Genomic DNA, 18,541 nt, shown 5'->3' on the forward strand with positions numbered 1-18,541 from the left:
GTGGGGGTTCTCATACCTTAATAAAGTATGAAAAAATTGTTATGCTATATTGCAATGATGGCAGTGCTTATGTTACATTTAAGGCAAGTAACAGACCGGTAAAATGGATTGTTCGATTCGTCAATTTTCAGATCGAACGACTGTTAAGGAATTTAACACAAAATAAGGTACCGGTAGAGGTGGTAAAATAATTATTATAACAAAGGATGGGCAACCTGTCAAAACGGTTCAGGGAATAAGGCAGTAGTTAAGATACCAGAAAAGTGTTTGGTATCTGAGAAAGTGAAGAGAAAATAACAGAGGCTTCAGGGAGAGAAAAATGAATTGCTATATTGATATTGTTATTGTTACAAGAGCTCTTGATTTATATAAAAACAAATCACGTGAGCTGAGCTAAGCTAAACATGTATTAACAGAATGCTAACAAATTACAGCTAGCATAACTAACATTAGCCAGCTCATCTGACACGTCAGCAGCCATAACTAACAATAACGAACTATTAACGAACTACTCTTAACATCCCCTCTCAAGCTCAAGGTCTTGAAATGACATTGAGCTTGGACCTAAGATAGTTGAACTGATCAAAGGCCAAGGGTTTAGTGAGAACATCCGCCACTTGATCACAGCTTGGAACATAACTAACATGAACTTCATTGCGAGCTATGTGATCACGAACAAAATGCAAATCCAGCTCAATGTGCTTAGTGCGTGAGTGATACTTGGGATTACTGGCCAGAGCTTCAGCACTCTTATTATCACAGTGAAGAACTGGAACTTGTAATGGTGGCATCTTCAACTCTTTAAGCACATAGGATATCCAAAGCACTTCAGATACTGCTAATGCCAAAGCTCGATATTCTGACTCAGCTGTGCTTCTTGAGACTATTTGTTGTTTCTTAGAGGACCAAGAGATCAAATTATCACCCAAGTAAATACAATATCCACTAACAGATTTTCTATCATCCAAGTCTGATCCCCAATCTGCATCTGAGAATGCTGTGAGAGTAAGTTTCCCAGTATTGAAAAATTGTAAGCCAAAATCTGCTGTGCTCTGCAAATATCTCAAGAGTCGTTTACATGCTTGCCAGTGAATGACAGTTGGGGTAGCAAGGAACTGACTGAGTTTATTCACTGTGAATGCAATTTCAGGCCTTGTTAAAGTAATATACTGTAAAGAACCAATCAAACTCCTATATAGTGAAGGATTCTCAAAAGCTACTCCTCTGTCTTTGACTAGTTTATCACTTGAACTCATAGGAGTTGGACATCCTTTGCTTTCAATCATTTGAGCTTTCTTAAGTAAATCACCTATATATTTAGTCTGGGAAAGATGCACCCCAGCAGCTGATGGTGTTACTTCAAGACCAAGAAAATAATTAAAATCTCCTAGATCTTTTAAAGCAAATTCAGACCCCAATCTACCAATAACTTCCTCAACAAGTTTATTATCTGAGCCAGTGATTAATATGTCATCCACATAAATGAGCACCACCACAATGTCACCTGCCTTATGCTGAAAAAATAGTGAGGTATCTGATCTGGAAGTATGAAAACCCCAATGTTGCAGAGATGATTTCAGCCTGTCATACCAGGCTCTTGGAGCCTGCTTAAGTCCATAAAGAGCCTTGGTCAACTTGCATACATGTGAAGGATATTGAGGATGCAGGAACCCTTCAGGCTGGTGCATGAAAACTTCTTCAGTGAGGATGCCATTGAGAAAGGCATTATTAACATCAAGCTGCCTGATTGACCACTGGTTCATAACAGCAATGCTCAAAATAATTCTGATGGTGCAGGGCTTAACCACAGGACTGAAGGTCTCAAAGAAGTCCACCCCTTGTGTTTGATAAAAACCTTTTGCAACCAATCTTGCTTTGTATTTACTAATACTTCCATCAGGGTTATATTTCACTCTGAACACCCACTTATTCCCAACAATCTTACCAGCCTGTTCTTTAGGAATTAGAGTCCAGGTTTTGTTGTTTTGTAAAGCATCAAACTCTGCTTGCATTGCTACTCTCCACTTAGTATCTATCAAGGCTGCCTTTACAGATTGTGGTTCAAGGTTTTGAGTGACTGCCAAATAGGTTTTAGGCTTGAATGTGCCAACTTTAGACCTGGTTACCATAGGGTGATCATTTTGAGCTGATAATAGCTGTTGTGCAAGCTGGAATGATTGTTCAGGAGGTGGCACTGTTGTTGGATGCTGTACTGGTGAGGGTAGATGAGAGACTGTAATGGACTGATTTGGGGAAGAAACACTAGAAGCAGGTCCTGCATCTGGAACAAGTGAACTAAAAGAAGGTTGTACACTGTTACCATCTGGAATGACTGTTGTGGAAGGGACAAATGTGAGAGGTGTGGAATTCTGCTGAGGAGCAGACACATTTTGAACAGGTTTATTAGAAGGAAAAAGTTCAGAAAAAGGAAACTCAGACTCATTGAACCTAACATGTCGAGCAATATAGACCTTTCCAGTAGAAGTAAGACATTTGTAGCCTTTGTGTATTGGGCTATAGCCAACCATGAGACACTTTTGTGTATGGAAATTGAATTTATGCTTGCTATAAGGTCTGAGGAAAGGATAGCATGCACAACCAAATGGTTTGAGGAACTGATAGTCAGGTTGTCTATCATGAAGTTTGGTGAAAGGTGAAATATTGTTTAAAACAGTGATTGGTAATCTGTTTATAAGAAAAGAAGTTGTATGGAATGATTCCCACCAGAAAGATAGAGGCATTTTTGCCTGAGCAAGAAGGGTAAGCCCTGTTTCAACCAAGTGTCTATGTTTTCTTTCCACCACACCATTTTGATGATGTGTGTGTGGACAACTATGTCTAAATCTTATCCCCTCTTCTTCAAGAAAACTTTGAAAACTTCTATACTCACCCCCCCAATCAGATTGTAATGTTTTCAGAGTATATCCAAACTGTTTTTCTACTAAGGTTTTGAAGTATTTGAAGGTGTCTAAGGCTTCTGATTTGAGTGTCAAAGGAAAAATCCAGCAATATCTACTATAGTCATCTACAAAGCTAATGTAGTATCTATAACCATTTAGAGATGGTAAGGGTGCTGGACCCCAAAGGTCAGTGTGTATAAGCTCTAAAGGAACTTTAGTTTTGATTCCAGTTGAGTAAAAGGACATTTGATGAGCTTTGCCATACTGACAAGCATCACAAAAATCAGGTGCTGATATAGATGAGTAATCAATAGAAAGAGAAGACATAATTGATTTCAACACATGTTTATTGGGATGACCAAATTTTTGATGAAACAAGTTTGCTAATTTGGTTGAGTTCACTTGAAATTGTGAATTACAGACATTATTTGCAGTTGTATCAGAAATTTTACAAGCTGGATTATTTAAAACAGAAATCATAGAGCTAGGAGCATAGGTAAGACAACTAGAATTTGACACACAGTCATTCTTTGACAGCAACAGGTACAGTCCTTTCTTAGCAATCCCTTGAGCCAGATGATGTTCCTTCCTCTTGTCCTTTATGAAACACATATTGGCAACAAACTCAATGGTTATATCAGTGTTATCTTCAAGTAACTTTGAAACACTTATGAGATTTTTAGTAAGTTTAGGCACACACAAAGTATCTCTTAAGTGTAAAACTGCATTACATGATGTTTGAAAGCATGCATAGCCAATATGTGATATATGCAAGCCCTGAACATTACCAACAAGAAGCAATTGGTTACCTGAGTATTCATTTCCAATTTACAGGTTCTGTAGATTGTTAGTGATGTGATGTGTTGCACCACTATCAATGTACCATCCCTGATCAGCTATTTCTCCCTCAGAGGTTGCAAGAAAAGCAGCTCTTGGTGGATTCTGATATGGATTGTTAAAAGGAATATAATCCTTGTTGAATCTGTTCCTGCACTCAGCTGCAGTGTGCCTTGGTTTAAAACAGATCTGGCAAGTGACATTGGCAACAGCCTGATCCAAAACACCTTTGCCATTTGTAAAACCACCATTAAAACCTCCAGTCTGGCCAGGATTACTATTGTAATTACTTCCTCTACCTCCTTGTGGAAAGTTTCCAAATGAACCATTCCAGCCACCATTCCAGTTTCCTCTTCCTTGTCCTTGTGAAAAATTTCTACCATAACCACCTCTGCCTCCAGTATATCCACCTCTGAAACCACCATTCTTGTTCCAATTGTTATTGAATTGACCACCATTCCAATTGTTATTGAACTGACCACCTGGTTTCTTGTTATTATTATTAGTTCCAGATCCAGTTTGAGCAATATTAGCAGCATAGTTCAGCTTAGCTTCTTTGCTTGAACTTAGCTGATTTGCTTCTAATCTGGCTTCATGAGATAATAACATAGAATATGCTTCATTGATAGAAATCTTAGCAAGATTTGCTTCAAGATAAACTACAACAGGATAGTAAGGCTGACCTAATCCAGAAATCAGGTGAGTAAGAAAATCTAGAGAACTTATTGGGTTACCGGCAATGGCTAACTCATCAGCAATTGTTTTTAGCTTGCCAAAAAATTTAGTTACTGTCATTGATCCTTTTCTAAGATTATTGAGCATTATTTTCAGATGAACCTTCTTAGCTGAAGTTTCAGATCCAAACTGTTGCTCCAAACTAGTCCAAAGTTCTAATGAAGTTTCAGAGTTTACCACGAGGCTCAGTATCTCAATGCTGATAGATGACATCAACCAGCTCAGCAGCAACTGATCCTTTTGTTTCCATGTGGTATATGCTGGATTCAGCTCAGCATCAATAGAAGCACTTTCAGTCCCACTTTGAAGGAATTGAACTGGACTGGTTTTTGATCCATCGAGCAAATCTTCAAGACCATTGGCACGAACAGATGAAAGAATTTGAGACTTCCAGATCATATAATTTGATCGATCGAGTTTAATTGGAGAGGTAAAGGTAAATGATGAAACAGTAGAATTTATGTTTGAGTTCATGCTTGAAGATGCCATGAGATTGAAGATCTGTGGCTCTGATACCAAGTTAAGATACCAGAAAAGTGTTTGGTATCTGAGAAAGTGAAGAGAAAATAACAGAGGCTTCAGGGAGAGAAAAATGAATTGCTATATTGATATTGTAATTGTTACAAGAGCTCTTGATTTATATAAAAACAAATCACGTGAGCTGAGCTAAGCTAAACATGTATTAACAGAATGCTAACAAATCACAGCTAGCATAACTAACATTAGCCAGCTCATCTGACACGTCAGCAGCCATAACTAACAATAACGAACTATTAACGAACTACTCTTAACAGTAGTTAAGGGGTTATTCGGTAATGAAATTCATAGAGGTAAAAGAAGAGTTATGCACGGGTAAAATTCAAGAGGGTATGCAGTACAATAATTAGGTTTTCAAAAGAGGGAGAACATAAGAGTACCACCAAATGAAATTGTGAATATCCCTGTTCAATTTTGCAGATTCACAAATTGTTGAAACCAAAAGAATTGCTGCACCCCAAAACCGAAGGTAGAGGCGACTGAAAGTCACTAAAAATGCTATAATTCGAAACCTCATCTTGTGAAATTGTCTTCACCAATTAATTTCCCACACATCATTAATTGTTATGGGTGATTCGTTTTTATTTTAACACCTTTATTTGGAAAAGTAACAGAATCGATCATGTCGAAAGCCATAGTGAAGAGCGCGCTTAGGAATGGGAATATGAATTATGAAAGGATTAAATTGGTCTGTTTCTTTATGTGAAAAGGGAAAAAGAGTTGTAGATGGAAAGAAATGACAGGGCAAAGAGAAGTAGGTTTCTGTGAAAATTGCGTCAATGTATTAACAGGTGAACTGGATTTAAACCAGATCATTCATCGTGAAGAGAAGAAATTGGAGGCTGAAAACAGTGCAGACGATAACAAAAAGGAGACAATTAATTACAGTTTTAGTTCGTACTTGCAAGTATTATTCTGGTATTTGCTCTAAACAATATATCGGAGGTTATTGTTAATTGATATGATGCCAGTGCTTACATTTGTATTTAAGTGTTAGGTTAATGGATATATGAGAACAGGTATCAGATTATAAATTTGTATTGTAATTGGGAAATTTAATTGATGGGTACAACTGATATTTGGAATCTAGTCATTTAAGGTTGAACAAAGTGCACGTGCCAAGATGTTCGAGAAGAAGTACCTTGCTCAGGGCAGGAGGTCGAACTAGAAGGGTCATGGCCGTAGAAAGTAGGCACATTATATTATTTATAATTCTGTTAACGAAGCTATTGCAATGGTAAAAAGAGTGATGAAACATTTGCAAATGCTTGTACGAGTTTATCTTAATTCAACATTATTGAATTTTGGTTTCTTATGCTGATATGTTATATGTTCAGCTAATTAGACTATTCATATATTGTGAATTCCAGTGAATAAGTCAAGGATGATAAAGTTACAGTAGTTCGACCATGTTTATAGCTTGATAAATCAGCAACACTATCAACATCATTTATGATACGTACATAACGACCATCCTTTAGAGTTTCCTTATATTGGTCCGAAGCAATTGGAAGCCATAGAAATTGAGCTGAATATAGTGATACATACATAAATTTATTAACGCAAAAAATTTAACATATATATTCCTTTTATGACAACAGTCATCTACCCAAAATAAGAGATCATATTAAATCAACATATTTCAGTTGTTCCATAAAGAGATATACCTATATAAAACTTGATAGGCGTGGTGACAATAGAGGATACAAATAAAATAACAATTAAACAAGTGTGAAAATATCATGGGTCTTCGCATGATACCCCAGCAAGACAATCTGAGGTCCATCTAAAAACTTCGAAGCATTATGCTTCATTTCAATCTTTCCTTGCTGTATGAATAACGACCACCTTATACCCGTCAAAGAATGTTCATCATCGCCTTACAACTTGGTATGCTTTCCAGCAACTGTTGCCATTTTATTGTTTATATTCACTTCAATGGTTCGCTCTCATGTGCACAGGATTGATTGAACCTGGAAATATAAAAAAATAAATGGAACAACTCATTCTTCTTAGTTCAAAAAGCACTAGTAGCTTGATAAGATACCTTTCTTTTACCTGGTTCATTGTTTTTAGTTCCAGCAGATTACTTTCTTCTCAAGCGTCCCAAATCCATTTGTCTAGCTTAAATTTTAAATGCCATTCCTGCAGATTCTTTTGTGTGTTTTCCATTTATAGCAGTCTTTTCCATTTATAAAACCTGAGGACAGTTGTTCAAGTATGTTAAACATAAGGACAAAATTAAAAACACATACTCCTTCGTCCATGAATTGTAACATAATCATGCTTTATGATGACAGTACCCGTTATATATAATCCTAACTATATGCTCATGCCATAAAAACAGAACGTTCTGTTAAGTCATTCTCTAAAAAGACTTTGAAACTTAAAGCACCTGCTCAACTATTCATTCCACTTATAATATTCTCACTTCATCGATAACAAATCATACTATGTTAATAATGAAATTACATGAAAATAGTTTAACTCTGAAACATGAATTTGTAAACCGATTAACATGTTTAAAACTAGCCAACTAGTATTTGCTTACGCCATTCAGAGATTTCATCAAACACTTGATGCATATGGCCTATTTAAGAATTTAAAGCAAGATAAAACTATGAGGATACTAATCGATAAACCAATCAATGATATTACAAACATTTCATCACTCCAAAAAAAAAAAATTATAAGTTGAATAACGAAAAAAATTATGAAATTTACGAAACCCTCCCTCACCTCTGAAACTGCAGCTCCCCGTCATTTCTCTATGTAGTAGTAACAGACAACTCTGAAAGAATTTGTTTCATGTTTTTTCCCTTTTTCTCAGCCTTGGTTCAATAATTTTCATAATAAAATTGTATGAATAGTGGCATATGACGTTTCAGAGAGGAGCTGTTGCTTCCTTCAAAAAATGGTTAATGAGATTTTGGCTTATGAACTTTTTAAAACCCACTTAAAAATTTTTCAATTTCAATTTTTCTTTTTCTTTTCAAAATTTTCATTAATACGTGCCTAATCATCAACCGGCTATTATGAGGAATGCATAGGATTGGGTTTACCGTTGACACATCTTGCAACTCGTTGCCAACCGGTTTCAACATTTTGTTCTACTGAGTCTTACCGCCACGTGCTGCTCTTACGTGAGTCAAATGGTCATGTCACAACTGTTACTTACACCAAATGTAACGTAAGCTTACCCATCAATGACATATTATATGACATGATAGTTTCTTTGACACTTATATGACATGATAGTTTCTTTGACACTTTAATAAAGTGCCGGAATTTTCATTGTCAAATTATAGTAACTTCCTCTATTTTATAACACTATATAAATAAATGTCGCTTGTTATTATAAAATTTTCAATTATTTTTAACTTCCCTCTTGTATCAATAAATAGCTTGTTTGGTATTAAGATAAAAAGTTGTGACTACGAAGTAAAATTATTAGTGTGTTGTAAATATAATTTTTGAATAAAATTTTTGACAAAAATAATAAAGATATTATATATTTTTTATCATACAAGTGTTAGAATAAATCAATACAATTTTCAAACTATAGTAATAAATATTTCCCCAAGACTCTAGTGTTATAACTAAAAAGTTACAACTATCCAACCGGACTATTAAATACTAAATAAAATCTAAGATTGAGTCAAAACATAATGAATCAAAACCTATTCACCAAGAAAAAAGAAACTCCACTTGTGTCCATATACAAATTTATAGATAATTATATGTAATTTTTTTAGAATACTATTTACACAATAAATATATATAAGGTGGGCTACCTCCTTTGCAACGTGATTTTTTTTTTATTAGGGGGGCTCGTCAAAACGAGCTAAACAAGAACAAAGCGGGGTTGAGTAACCCTAAACATGTCTTGCGAAATGATAGAATAAATACCCACAGGAGGGTTAGAAAACACATGTAATCCAAGAGGAAGTGAATGAGCCATATTAGCCATGAAGACCGCAGCTAAGTTTGCTTCACGATAGATGTGAGTGATAACAGTATGCCAGTTTCTACTTAATAATTCCTGAACAGCAACAACTAAAGCATAGAACACGTTAAGAACGACCACCTGCTTAGAGATCATTTGGGTAACACAAAGACTATCCACTTCCACCAACACCTGTTTTATGCCTGCATCCCAAGCAAGAATTAAGCCCTGATACAGCCCCCAAAGCTCAGCCATAAGCACTGAACTCTCCCCAATTCTCATACCAAATCCGGAAATCCAATGGCCGACAGAATCTCTAATAACACCACCCGCTCCTGCCTCCCATGCATTTTTACAAGAACCATCTGTATTTAATTTGCACCATGGCCAAGGCGGCGGCAAACAGCGAATAAGAATCTCCTTTTTCCTCGGTTGCTGGCTTATGGAAGAGTTATTAACTCTATGAATTTCATTAGCTCTGGCCATAATATCCAGATAGACTGTTAAGCTGTCACCAACTTTCCAGCAATGGAGAATTGGTTCCTCCAGAACCACAACCTCCAAACTGCCACGCCAAAGATACAATCCCAAGGGAGGGGAGATGCAATCTTCCACTTATTCTGTAGGTGTCCACAGCCCAATCACGTAAATTCGAGTTAAAGAAAGTGCTATGATTGTCCATTGGAACAAGCCTACTCCAACCCTGCTTAATACAGCTGCAATCTCTCAATGCATGGAGGATATCTTCAACCGTACCCCCACACCTATCACAGCCCACATGAACGGGAATATGACGCCTAGCAAGCTCATCGTGAGTCTTAAGTTTCCCATGCAAAAGCTGCCAAAGAGGCGGATGGATTGAGGCCCCTTCCAAGTCCATGGTAAGTTCCAAGTTCTGTCATGTTCAGCAAAATGATGATAGCAAAGAGATTCATAAGCTGACCGAACCGTAAACAAGCCTCTAGGATCAAAACCCCAGAAAATTGAAATTGAGGAAACGTGTTAGGTCGTTTGGGTTTTCTTGTCGCTGACTTTTTAATTATTGAATTATCTCTGGGACTTTCGGCCAGCCGTTTTAAAGTGAATTAACTTTGTCGGGTTTTGACAGATGAGTGGATTTCTATTTAGAGTTGGCCTTTTGACATCCCCGTAAATTTCTCGTAGAACTCTTCTTTAAATGGAATTTCTGAAATAACTAAAAATAAATTAATTCTTTTTTTTTATTTTGAATGAAAACCCAATTAAAACTCATAAATAAATTATTATTTTTAATAAATTTTTCACACCCATTTCCTTTCATTATTTATATTTTAAATTTTAATTGAATTTTTTGAGAAACTTTTAAGAATTTAAAATTTGTGAAGCAGAATTTATGTAACAAGATAAGAATAATTTAAGATTTTAGAACTTTTATGCTTTTGCATATAAGAAATTAAAAAAAATAATAGTTTTAGGATGAAATTTATTAACAAAATGATTGATTTTAATTTATAATTTAGTATTTTATAAATTAAGTTGGAGTATTTTTGGGGAATAAAATTTAGAAAGGGGTGTCATAAAGATTTTGGGGGTGTTAGAAGCTCCACTCGCATGGTTATTAGTCTAAATCAGGTTTTGGGCTGCTTTGTGTGGCCCGGCCTACTTGGACAGTCAAATACAAAGATTGGATTTGTATTTTGTGAGAGTTGCATTTGCATGAATTTCAATTTTAGTTGCCATTTTTCTTAGTTTCTGTAACAACTAATAAAATAAAAAGAGAAACTTGTGGTCAGATGAAGAATTGCTCTGTCAATTTGTCCTTTCCAAATAAATAAAATGAAAATGATTACATAGTAACATGTGACAAATGTTAAGCTTAGTTGAAGAAGAATCAGTTGGTGGGTTGCTTTCTATATTGATTGATAATTGCCCTCATATTTTAATCAGTTGCTGGTGGAACTTCGTTGTCCATTCTTATTAAAAGCTTTTAAAAACTCAGTCCAATTTTCTAACTATTGCTTTCCCAACGAAATGTCCAGATCCTAGACCCAATTTCACATGACTCAAAGCTATTGTCTTTTGCCTTTCTAAATCAAGTTTTAGTTAAGGGCAAGGTAGTATCTCAGTTTAATTTTTTTTTTCTCAAATTTATGCATAAATTAGGTGGAATAATTTTATATTCTATTATTAACTCATTTAATGGATGGTTGTTAAACAAGTCGTTATAGTATTAATTGGGTTCGATATAGTGAATCCATTGAGGCCTTAGTGCCCAATTTTGACACAGCAGAATCTGTTCAACAACGACTACTGCAATACAGCAGAATTTGTTTTGAAGGAAAGCTGAAGCTGTTATAGAAGCTTATCAAAGAGTAAGGCTCACAGGACAAACACACATTGACAAAAAGGCTACTGGAGTTAAGGAGAAATGGCATCCTCCGCCAAGTAACGTTAGCAAACAGGGCTGGGAGTAGTCATTTGAGATTCCAACGGCAAGATAAAGGCAGCAGCGGTCAAAACATCAAAACAGTGGAGATGGATTGCCAAGAAGTTGCTGATTTAGTTAACAAGAAGAAAGGGAGTAAAACTGAGATATTTTGGGTAATTTCTGAAATCCAAAAATAGAGCAAGTGGTTCCAAGAAGTCAAAGTTCAACACGTTCCAAGGGCATGTAATGTCCAAGCTTACAATTTAACTAGATATGCTGTAATGAACAATGTAACTGACCTATGGCTGGAACCCATACCAGCAGCAAACATAGCTATGTTTTGTCTTGTCGGCTGAATGAAAAGAATCCTTCATCAAAAAGCCAAGATTAACAATGAGAAAAGGGAACATGTGCTTCACGAATGGCAAGTGAATGGACATGAAAAACATATCTCGAATTATGTTTTTTTTCCAATTTCGAAAAACACGTGGTCTGCGGCTCGTTTGGGCGGAAGAGAGTTGTGATTGGATATGCAAGTGGGCCACATCTTCAGCAGAAGAAAGTATGAATCCAGACTCGATCATACTTTGAAAATTTTTTGAATGCTCACATGGTTTAAAATGCATTGACTGTAAAAATAAGTCTGTATTAGAATCACATGCTTTATATATATATATTCGTGTTAGAATTTAATTTGGATACTAGTAAGCTAACAAAAATTTAAAAAAAAAAATTATTTAGTTATTTATTTAATCTTAATTTTGAACTAACAATTAGAATTTTATTAAAAAAACTAATTTTGGATAAATTTAAGTCAAACGCCTTTTTTTAATGATACCACATACTCGTACATCCTACTGGATAAAACTACTCAATTTCCACAAATCAATTGACTCGGAGAAATTAAAAATACCAAGAATTATTTTACAGAAATTGCAGGTTGCCTATATAAAGGCAACGCTGTTAACTACCATGCACGCATGTCATAAAAGCAAAATCACTTAAAGCCATTTTAGAATTCCTGTTGAGACGTAATGGGGTTATCTTTAACTTTCTTCACATTTAGACATTCAGTTTTATTTTCCTTCTTAATATTTCATCTTGCAATTGGTCGCTTCATTTCTTCTATTCAGCCACTCTGCCATGATCATGAGCGTTCTGCCTTGTTGAATTTCAAGGAAAGTCTTGTCATTAATCAGGCTGCTTCCTCTTATCCTTCTGCTTATCCCAAGGTTGCATCATGGAAGCTGGATGAAAAAAATAAGGACTGTTGCTCATGGGACGGTGTCAAATGCAATGAAGACACCGGTCATGTTGTGGAGCTCGATCTTTCTAGCAGTTGCCTCTATGGTTCTATCAACTCTACCAGCAGTCTCTTTCAGCTTGTCCATCTGCAACGGCTTAGTCTCTTCGATAACAACTTCAATTTCTCTGAAATCTTAAACTTGTCAAGGCTGACCCATCTAAATCTCTCTCGGTCTTATTTTTCTGGTCAAATACAGCAGAGTTGCTGGAGCTCTCCAATTCGGGGGTCCTTGATCTATCATTTAGTGATTTTGAAAATTTTTGTCTGGAGCTCCAAAAGCCAGGTCTAGTGAATCTAGCTGAGAATTTAACCAACCTGAAAGCACTAAATCTAATCAATGTCGACATTTCTTCAACAGTTCCTCATACTTTGGCGAATTTATCTTCTTTGCGTCATTTGTCTCTCAGTGGATGCGGTTTGCAAGGTGAATTTCCCCCAGAGATTTTCCATTTACCCAACCTTTAATTCCTTGATGTGATGATCAACCTTAATCTCACTGGATATTTGCCGCAATTCCAGAAAAGCAGTTCCCTTGAAGATTTGAGACTTTCATACACGAGATTTTCGGGTAAGATACCAGATTCAATAGAAAATCTTCAATCTTTATCTTACTTAGATATTAGTGATTGCTCCTTTATAGGAAAAATTCCATCTTCACTTGGTAATCTTACCAAGCTCGAGAATTTATACCTTTCTGGTAATGTATTTCCGGATGATTTGCCTACCTCCATTGGAAATCTTGCTTCTTTGAAAACTCTAGGAATTAGCTCATTCAATTTCTCTGGTACACTTCAGGCTTCACTGGGTAATCTTACCCAACTTGATTCATTGAGAATTTCATATAGCAATTTTTCTGGTCTAATGTCTAGTTCGTTGTCTTGGCTCAGTAATCTTAACCAACTCACTTCTTTGAACTTTCCCTACTGCAACTTAAAATAATGAGATCCCGTTTGGAATCTCCAACCTAACACAACTTACTGCTTTAGATTTGAGTCACAACAAATTAACTGGTCCAATCCCATTTGGGATCTCCAACCTAACACAACTTACTGCTTTAGATTTGAGTCACAACCAATTAACTGGTCCAATCCCATATTGGTTGATGAACCTAAAAAAAGTATCTTTTCTTTCCTTGAGATTTAATCAACTGAGTGGTCGTATTCCAGTTGAAATTAGTGACCTAACTCAACTGCAGGATCTGCAATTATCATCGAATCAATTGGAAGGCTCTGTTCCAAGCTCTATCTTTGAGCTTAGGAATCTGGAAGCGCTTGACCTTTCCTTCAACAATCTCAGTGGCACGGTGGATCTAAACATGTTCCTTCTTAGCTTCAAACGCTTAGAAGCATTAGTTCTCTCGTCAAATAAAATGTCGCTGCTCACTAGAACCACTTCTAGTACCAACATGCAGAAATTTAAGATAATAGGATTGAGATCATGCAACCTTAGCGAGTTCCCATCTTTTTTGCACAACCAAGACCAATTGATGTCACTGGATCTTTCCTCTAACAAGATAGCTGGAAAAATACCTGAATGGTTGTTCAGTGCAGGTACAAATAGTTTGGAATATTTGAACCTTTCTTACTATCTATTGATGGACTTCGAGCACAATCTCCGTGTTCTTCCATGGAATTCTCTTGGATCCTTAGACCTTAGGTTTAATAAGCTGCAAGGACCATTCCCAATTCCATCAACGTCAATCTTTTCATATCTCATTCAAACAATCAGCTGACCCGGGAAATTCCTCCATCAATATGCAGTTTGAATGTCTTCATGCTCTTGATTTTTCTTACAACAACTTAAGCGGCATGCTTCCAGAATGTTTGGGCAATTTCAGTGTTAAGTTGTCAGTATTAAAATTGCAAAGTAACAACTTTCAGGGAAGCATTCCTCAGACCTTCATGAAAGGAACAAATCTGGCTATGATTGATTTAAGAAACAATTCATTGCGTGGGAGAATCCCGAAATCACTGGCAAATTTTGTGAAGCTCAAATTTGTCCATCTTGGGAATAACCGAATCACTGATGTCTTCCCTTCCTAGCTGGGAACTCTTCCAGAGTTAGGGGTTCTTGTCTTGAAATCCAATAACTTTCACGGAGAAATAAAGGAACCTCGAACAACTTTCTATTTTTCGAAGCTCCGCATCATTGATCTCTCTCACAACAGATTTGGGGGCAATCTTCCGTCGAAGCACTTCGATTGTTGGAATTCCATGAAATATGTCAATGCAAGTAACCTAACATACATGCATGATACACTAAGGCCAAGCGGTTATCCTGCATCTACCTATTTTGGCTTTTTTGATTACTCACTGACAATGAGTAACAAAGGCAAAAAATTGGAATATGAGAAGCTCTCAAATCTGATCACAGCAATTATTCTCTCCAACAACAGTTTTGTAGGAGAGATTCCAACATCAATTGCTAATTTAAAGGGCCTTCGAAATCTCGACCTTTCCAACAACAATCTCCAAGGGCGCATTCCATCATCTTTGAGTAACCTAACTGCGATAGAGTCAATGGACCTCTCCAGTAACATGCTCTCAGGAAATATTCCTCAACAACTCTCAGAGCTGACGTCACTTGAATTCTTTGATGTGTCGGATAACCTGCTCACAGGGCCAATACAGTTCGACACATTTGGGAAGAGTTCATTTGATGGAAATCCAGGGTTGTATGAAGGACCTTTGTCAAAAAAATGTGAAAACTCCGAGGCTGCACCACCAGAAGAAGATCCACACTCAGAATCTGTATTTGCATTTGGTTGGAAGACAGTTGTGATTGGATATGCAAGTGGGACAATAATAGGAGTGATACTTGGGCACATCTTCAGTACAAGAAAGTATGAATGGCTCGCCAAGACTTTTCGACTGCAACCAAAGGCTAATGGGAGGACGAGGAGAGTCAGGGGACATAGGCAACGGATGTAATTAACCTTTTTTCTTTTTCTTGTATGAAGGGGCTTCTTTATTGTGCATTAAATTTCTTTTTCCTTCTTTCCTTAGAAGTTCAATAAACGTTTTATCATTGTATATGTACTATATTGTTAGTGCAAGTAGGCTAATAATTTGATAGTTCTTGGCAACTTTTCCTTCAGCATGGCATTCATATCGGCTGCTACTTCTTTCTTATTTTTTATTCAGTACCTTATTACTGTCATGATTTGATCGAACGATCATGTCTTTAATTAACACAATTTAAGATAACAGTTGTAAAAGATTAATGCAGCATTCTCTTTTTTCAAACTTGAAAGGATATGATTTGGAAAAAATATCATATAATTGACGATCAGGTATTAGTGATTTTGGCATCAGGACAAAGGTCTGGGAACTTTTTGTATTTTACTTTTCAAAATTTCCATTTATTGTCTTTTTTTTTTTTTTGGGCAACAACCCCGAACTTAGTTGAAGAATCGTTTAAAATTATAAATTAATCTCTCAAAGAGTTCTCTAACGATAATCAACTTTTTGAAGCATCAAGCTATTACTATTACATGGGGTGCCATATAACTGCTGTAAAAAAATATCATTAGTCATAAAATTTGTGCCAACAATATAATTGGTACATATTAACTATCATCAAAGCTCAGTCACAATGCTAGAAGTGGCATAAAAGTAATTTGAAATAGAAATACCTTTAATCAAGTTGTTGAAACATAAAAATATATTAAACATGTGTGTTTATATGTCGAATTTGCTTGGGATTTTAGCTGCATTTTGTAAAACTTTTCAAATAGAAATTATTTAATTAGAGCTTTTACATTGCCAAAAAAAAGTAATTACCAAAACTATTTGAGTTGTTTGATTTTCAACTAAAGTTTTTTTAAAATTTTGTATAATTATTTTAATAGATAATTTTTTATATTTATGTTATAAAAGAATGAAATACAACTATCAAATATAATTAAAAATACTTTAGACGGTTTAACAATTTTAAAAAAAATCACAATGAAAGTACTGCTTAAGGCTATGGAAAAATGAAAGTACCACAACAAGATTGTGTGATCAACATAGACAAAAGCATGGTTAATAGCCGGTAAGGAAGAAAGGGCTAGGATTGGTTTTGGTTTTCTTTTTCTTTTTCTTTTTTTTTTAATGTAATCTTTCAATTTTTTCCTCCTTAATAAAATATTTAAATAACTTTTTTCTTAATTTATATGATGTTTTGTACAAAGCGCTTGTTTTCATGTTTTTGTACAAATCGATTTTGCCAAATTCACAGAACTATACTAAAAAAAAAAAAAAAAAAAAAAAGACCGCTTACGTGATTAGCTTTCTTTTGAACCCAAGACAATGCTCTCTATTCCAACACCGTTTTTTTTTCCCCTAGTTCTCTGGATACAACGCATAGAAAGAACTGAAAACTTACTTAAGAGAACGCCATGTGGTTGATGGATGCCATAATTTTGCTCCAATCAAGTTTAGGGGTCAATACTCAAAAGCCATTTGGGTTGATGCTATCTCCTCTCAATAGTATAGACAAAAGAAGATCCGATTGTGAGTTAATCCCAGTAACATCACATTTCGCACGCCCTTTAAAAACATCTCGATTCTATGCATGACCCTCAAAACAAAATCCTCTAGTCTTCCTATCATAGAGAGTTTTAAAAGTAATTATGTTAATAAGAAATTATGCGGTTATTCTTATTTTTAATGCACAACTTGTTCTGCTCTCAATGTTTCAGCTTACCCTTGCGTTCTGTCTTGTTGCAATTCAAGCAAAGCCTTACCGTTGTTCAGTGTTCTTTTGATGATTATGTTGGGATTATGTGCTCTTTTAAAGCATGTTAATTTATTTTCTTATTAATAAAATATTTGAGATATTTTTCAATTGCGTAAATATATTGAATAAGGCTTATTTAATCATATTTGATGTATTTATGTGATCATTATATAGATTCACAGAAGACATAAATATAAGTTATCTTATCATTAAATAAATTAAGTTCGAATTTGATAAATAGAGTTGGGCACTCTATTTATGTTTTGATTGTAGGAAATTCATTGAATGATTTGTCTTAATCATGTATGAATTTACTGATGTAGTTTGACTACATTGAGCTGGATCACATATGAGATTTAATTAACTTTGAAATGACTGTCAGACTTATTAAATCTCATAAGCATTGATTTTACTGTAATCTTAATCTTGAGTTAGTTATAATTTCATGATTGTAATTATTATTTCATTTGAGTTACCAATGGGCACGACACACACTTGTAGTCAATATTACCCAGTATCTTGGTGAGAGCAATTATGAATATTGGAGTTATAGATTAACAATATAGAATTTGTACAACACATCTCTTGATGGGTTTTCGGCACTTGATCATAGAATTTTCTAGCCAGATTGTGTCAAAATATTTATTATGTTGAAAATGATCATTAGAGAAAACCAGTAAGTATCAAGGAATAAGATGTAATTAAATCGATTGGACAGTTGAGATATCGATTTAATTAACGATGTGGTACAAAGGATTATACAGAAAAGAAATCAATGTGGCTTAGGACGAATTATTATTTGAGCATACAATTATGGAGGTCAGTTACAATCTTTTAGTGGAGTAGCTTTGGAATTAAATAATTGGGCTAGTTTAATTACAAGCCTAATTATTGTAGCCACTATTGTATGTTCCCAAATGATCCATGGGTTAGCTCATTTAATTGACTGCACCACTACTGGATTAATAAGCAAGATAACTAGCTATTTAAGATAAAAGCCTAAATATATTATTTAATGGGAGGCTCCATTAATATGCTTGAGTGTAAGGGGCTTTGTGTTATTTTACAAGGTGGGCCCTTATAACACAAGAACAAGTAACCTTGACTTTTGTTTTAATTATTTTTTAATTTAAATCAAATGGGATTTAATA

General features: G+C 35.3%; 1 protein-coding gene and 1 long non-coding RNA gene across 2 annotated transcripts; one reads left to right on the top strand and one right to left on the bottom strand.

Annotated features, from left to right (window-relative positions):
- Positions 1 to 6,615: 6,615 nt before the first annotated feature.
- LOC102618136 (uncharacterized) lies at positions 6,616 to 7,984 on the bottom strand. Its single transcript, XR_001506906.3, has 3 exons — positions 7,749 to 7,984; positions 7,068 to 7,209; positions 6,616 to 6,982 (listed from the first exon to the last, which is right to left on the bottom strand). It is a non-coding gene; the product is annotated as an uncharacterized LOC102618136 (long non-coding RNA).
- A 4,412-nt stretch (positions 7,985 to 12,396) lies between these two features.
- Positions 12,397 to 15,598, top strand: LOC127898680 (receptor-like protein 43). Its single transcript, XM_052434955.1, has 5 exons — positions 12,397 to 12,712; positions 12,865 to 13,092; positions 13,309 to 13,473; positions 13,835 to 14,218; positions 14,727 to 15,598. The coding sequence occupies exons 1-5, from the start codon at positions 12,397 to 12,399 to the stop codon at positions 15,596 to 15,598; spliced, it is 1,965 nt and encodes a 654-aa protein (XP_052290915.1).
- The last annotated feature ends 2,943 nt before the right edge of the window (positions 15,599 to 18,541 follow it).

This window comes from Citrus sinensis, chromosome 2, assembly GCF_022201045.2.
Source record: "Citrus sinensis cultivar Valencia sweet orange chromosome 2, DVS_A1.0, whole genome shotgun sequence".
Lineage (NCBI taxonomy): Eukaryota > Viridiplantae > Streptophyta > Magnoliopsida > Sapindales > Rutaceae > Citrus > Citrus sinensis.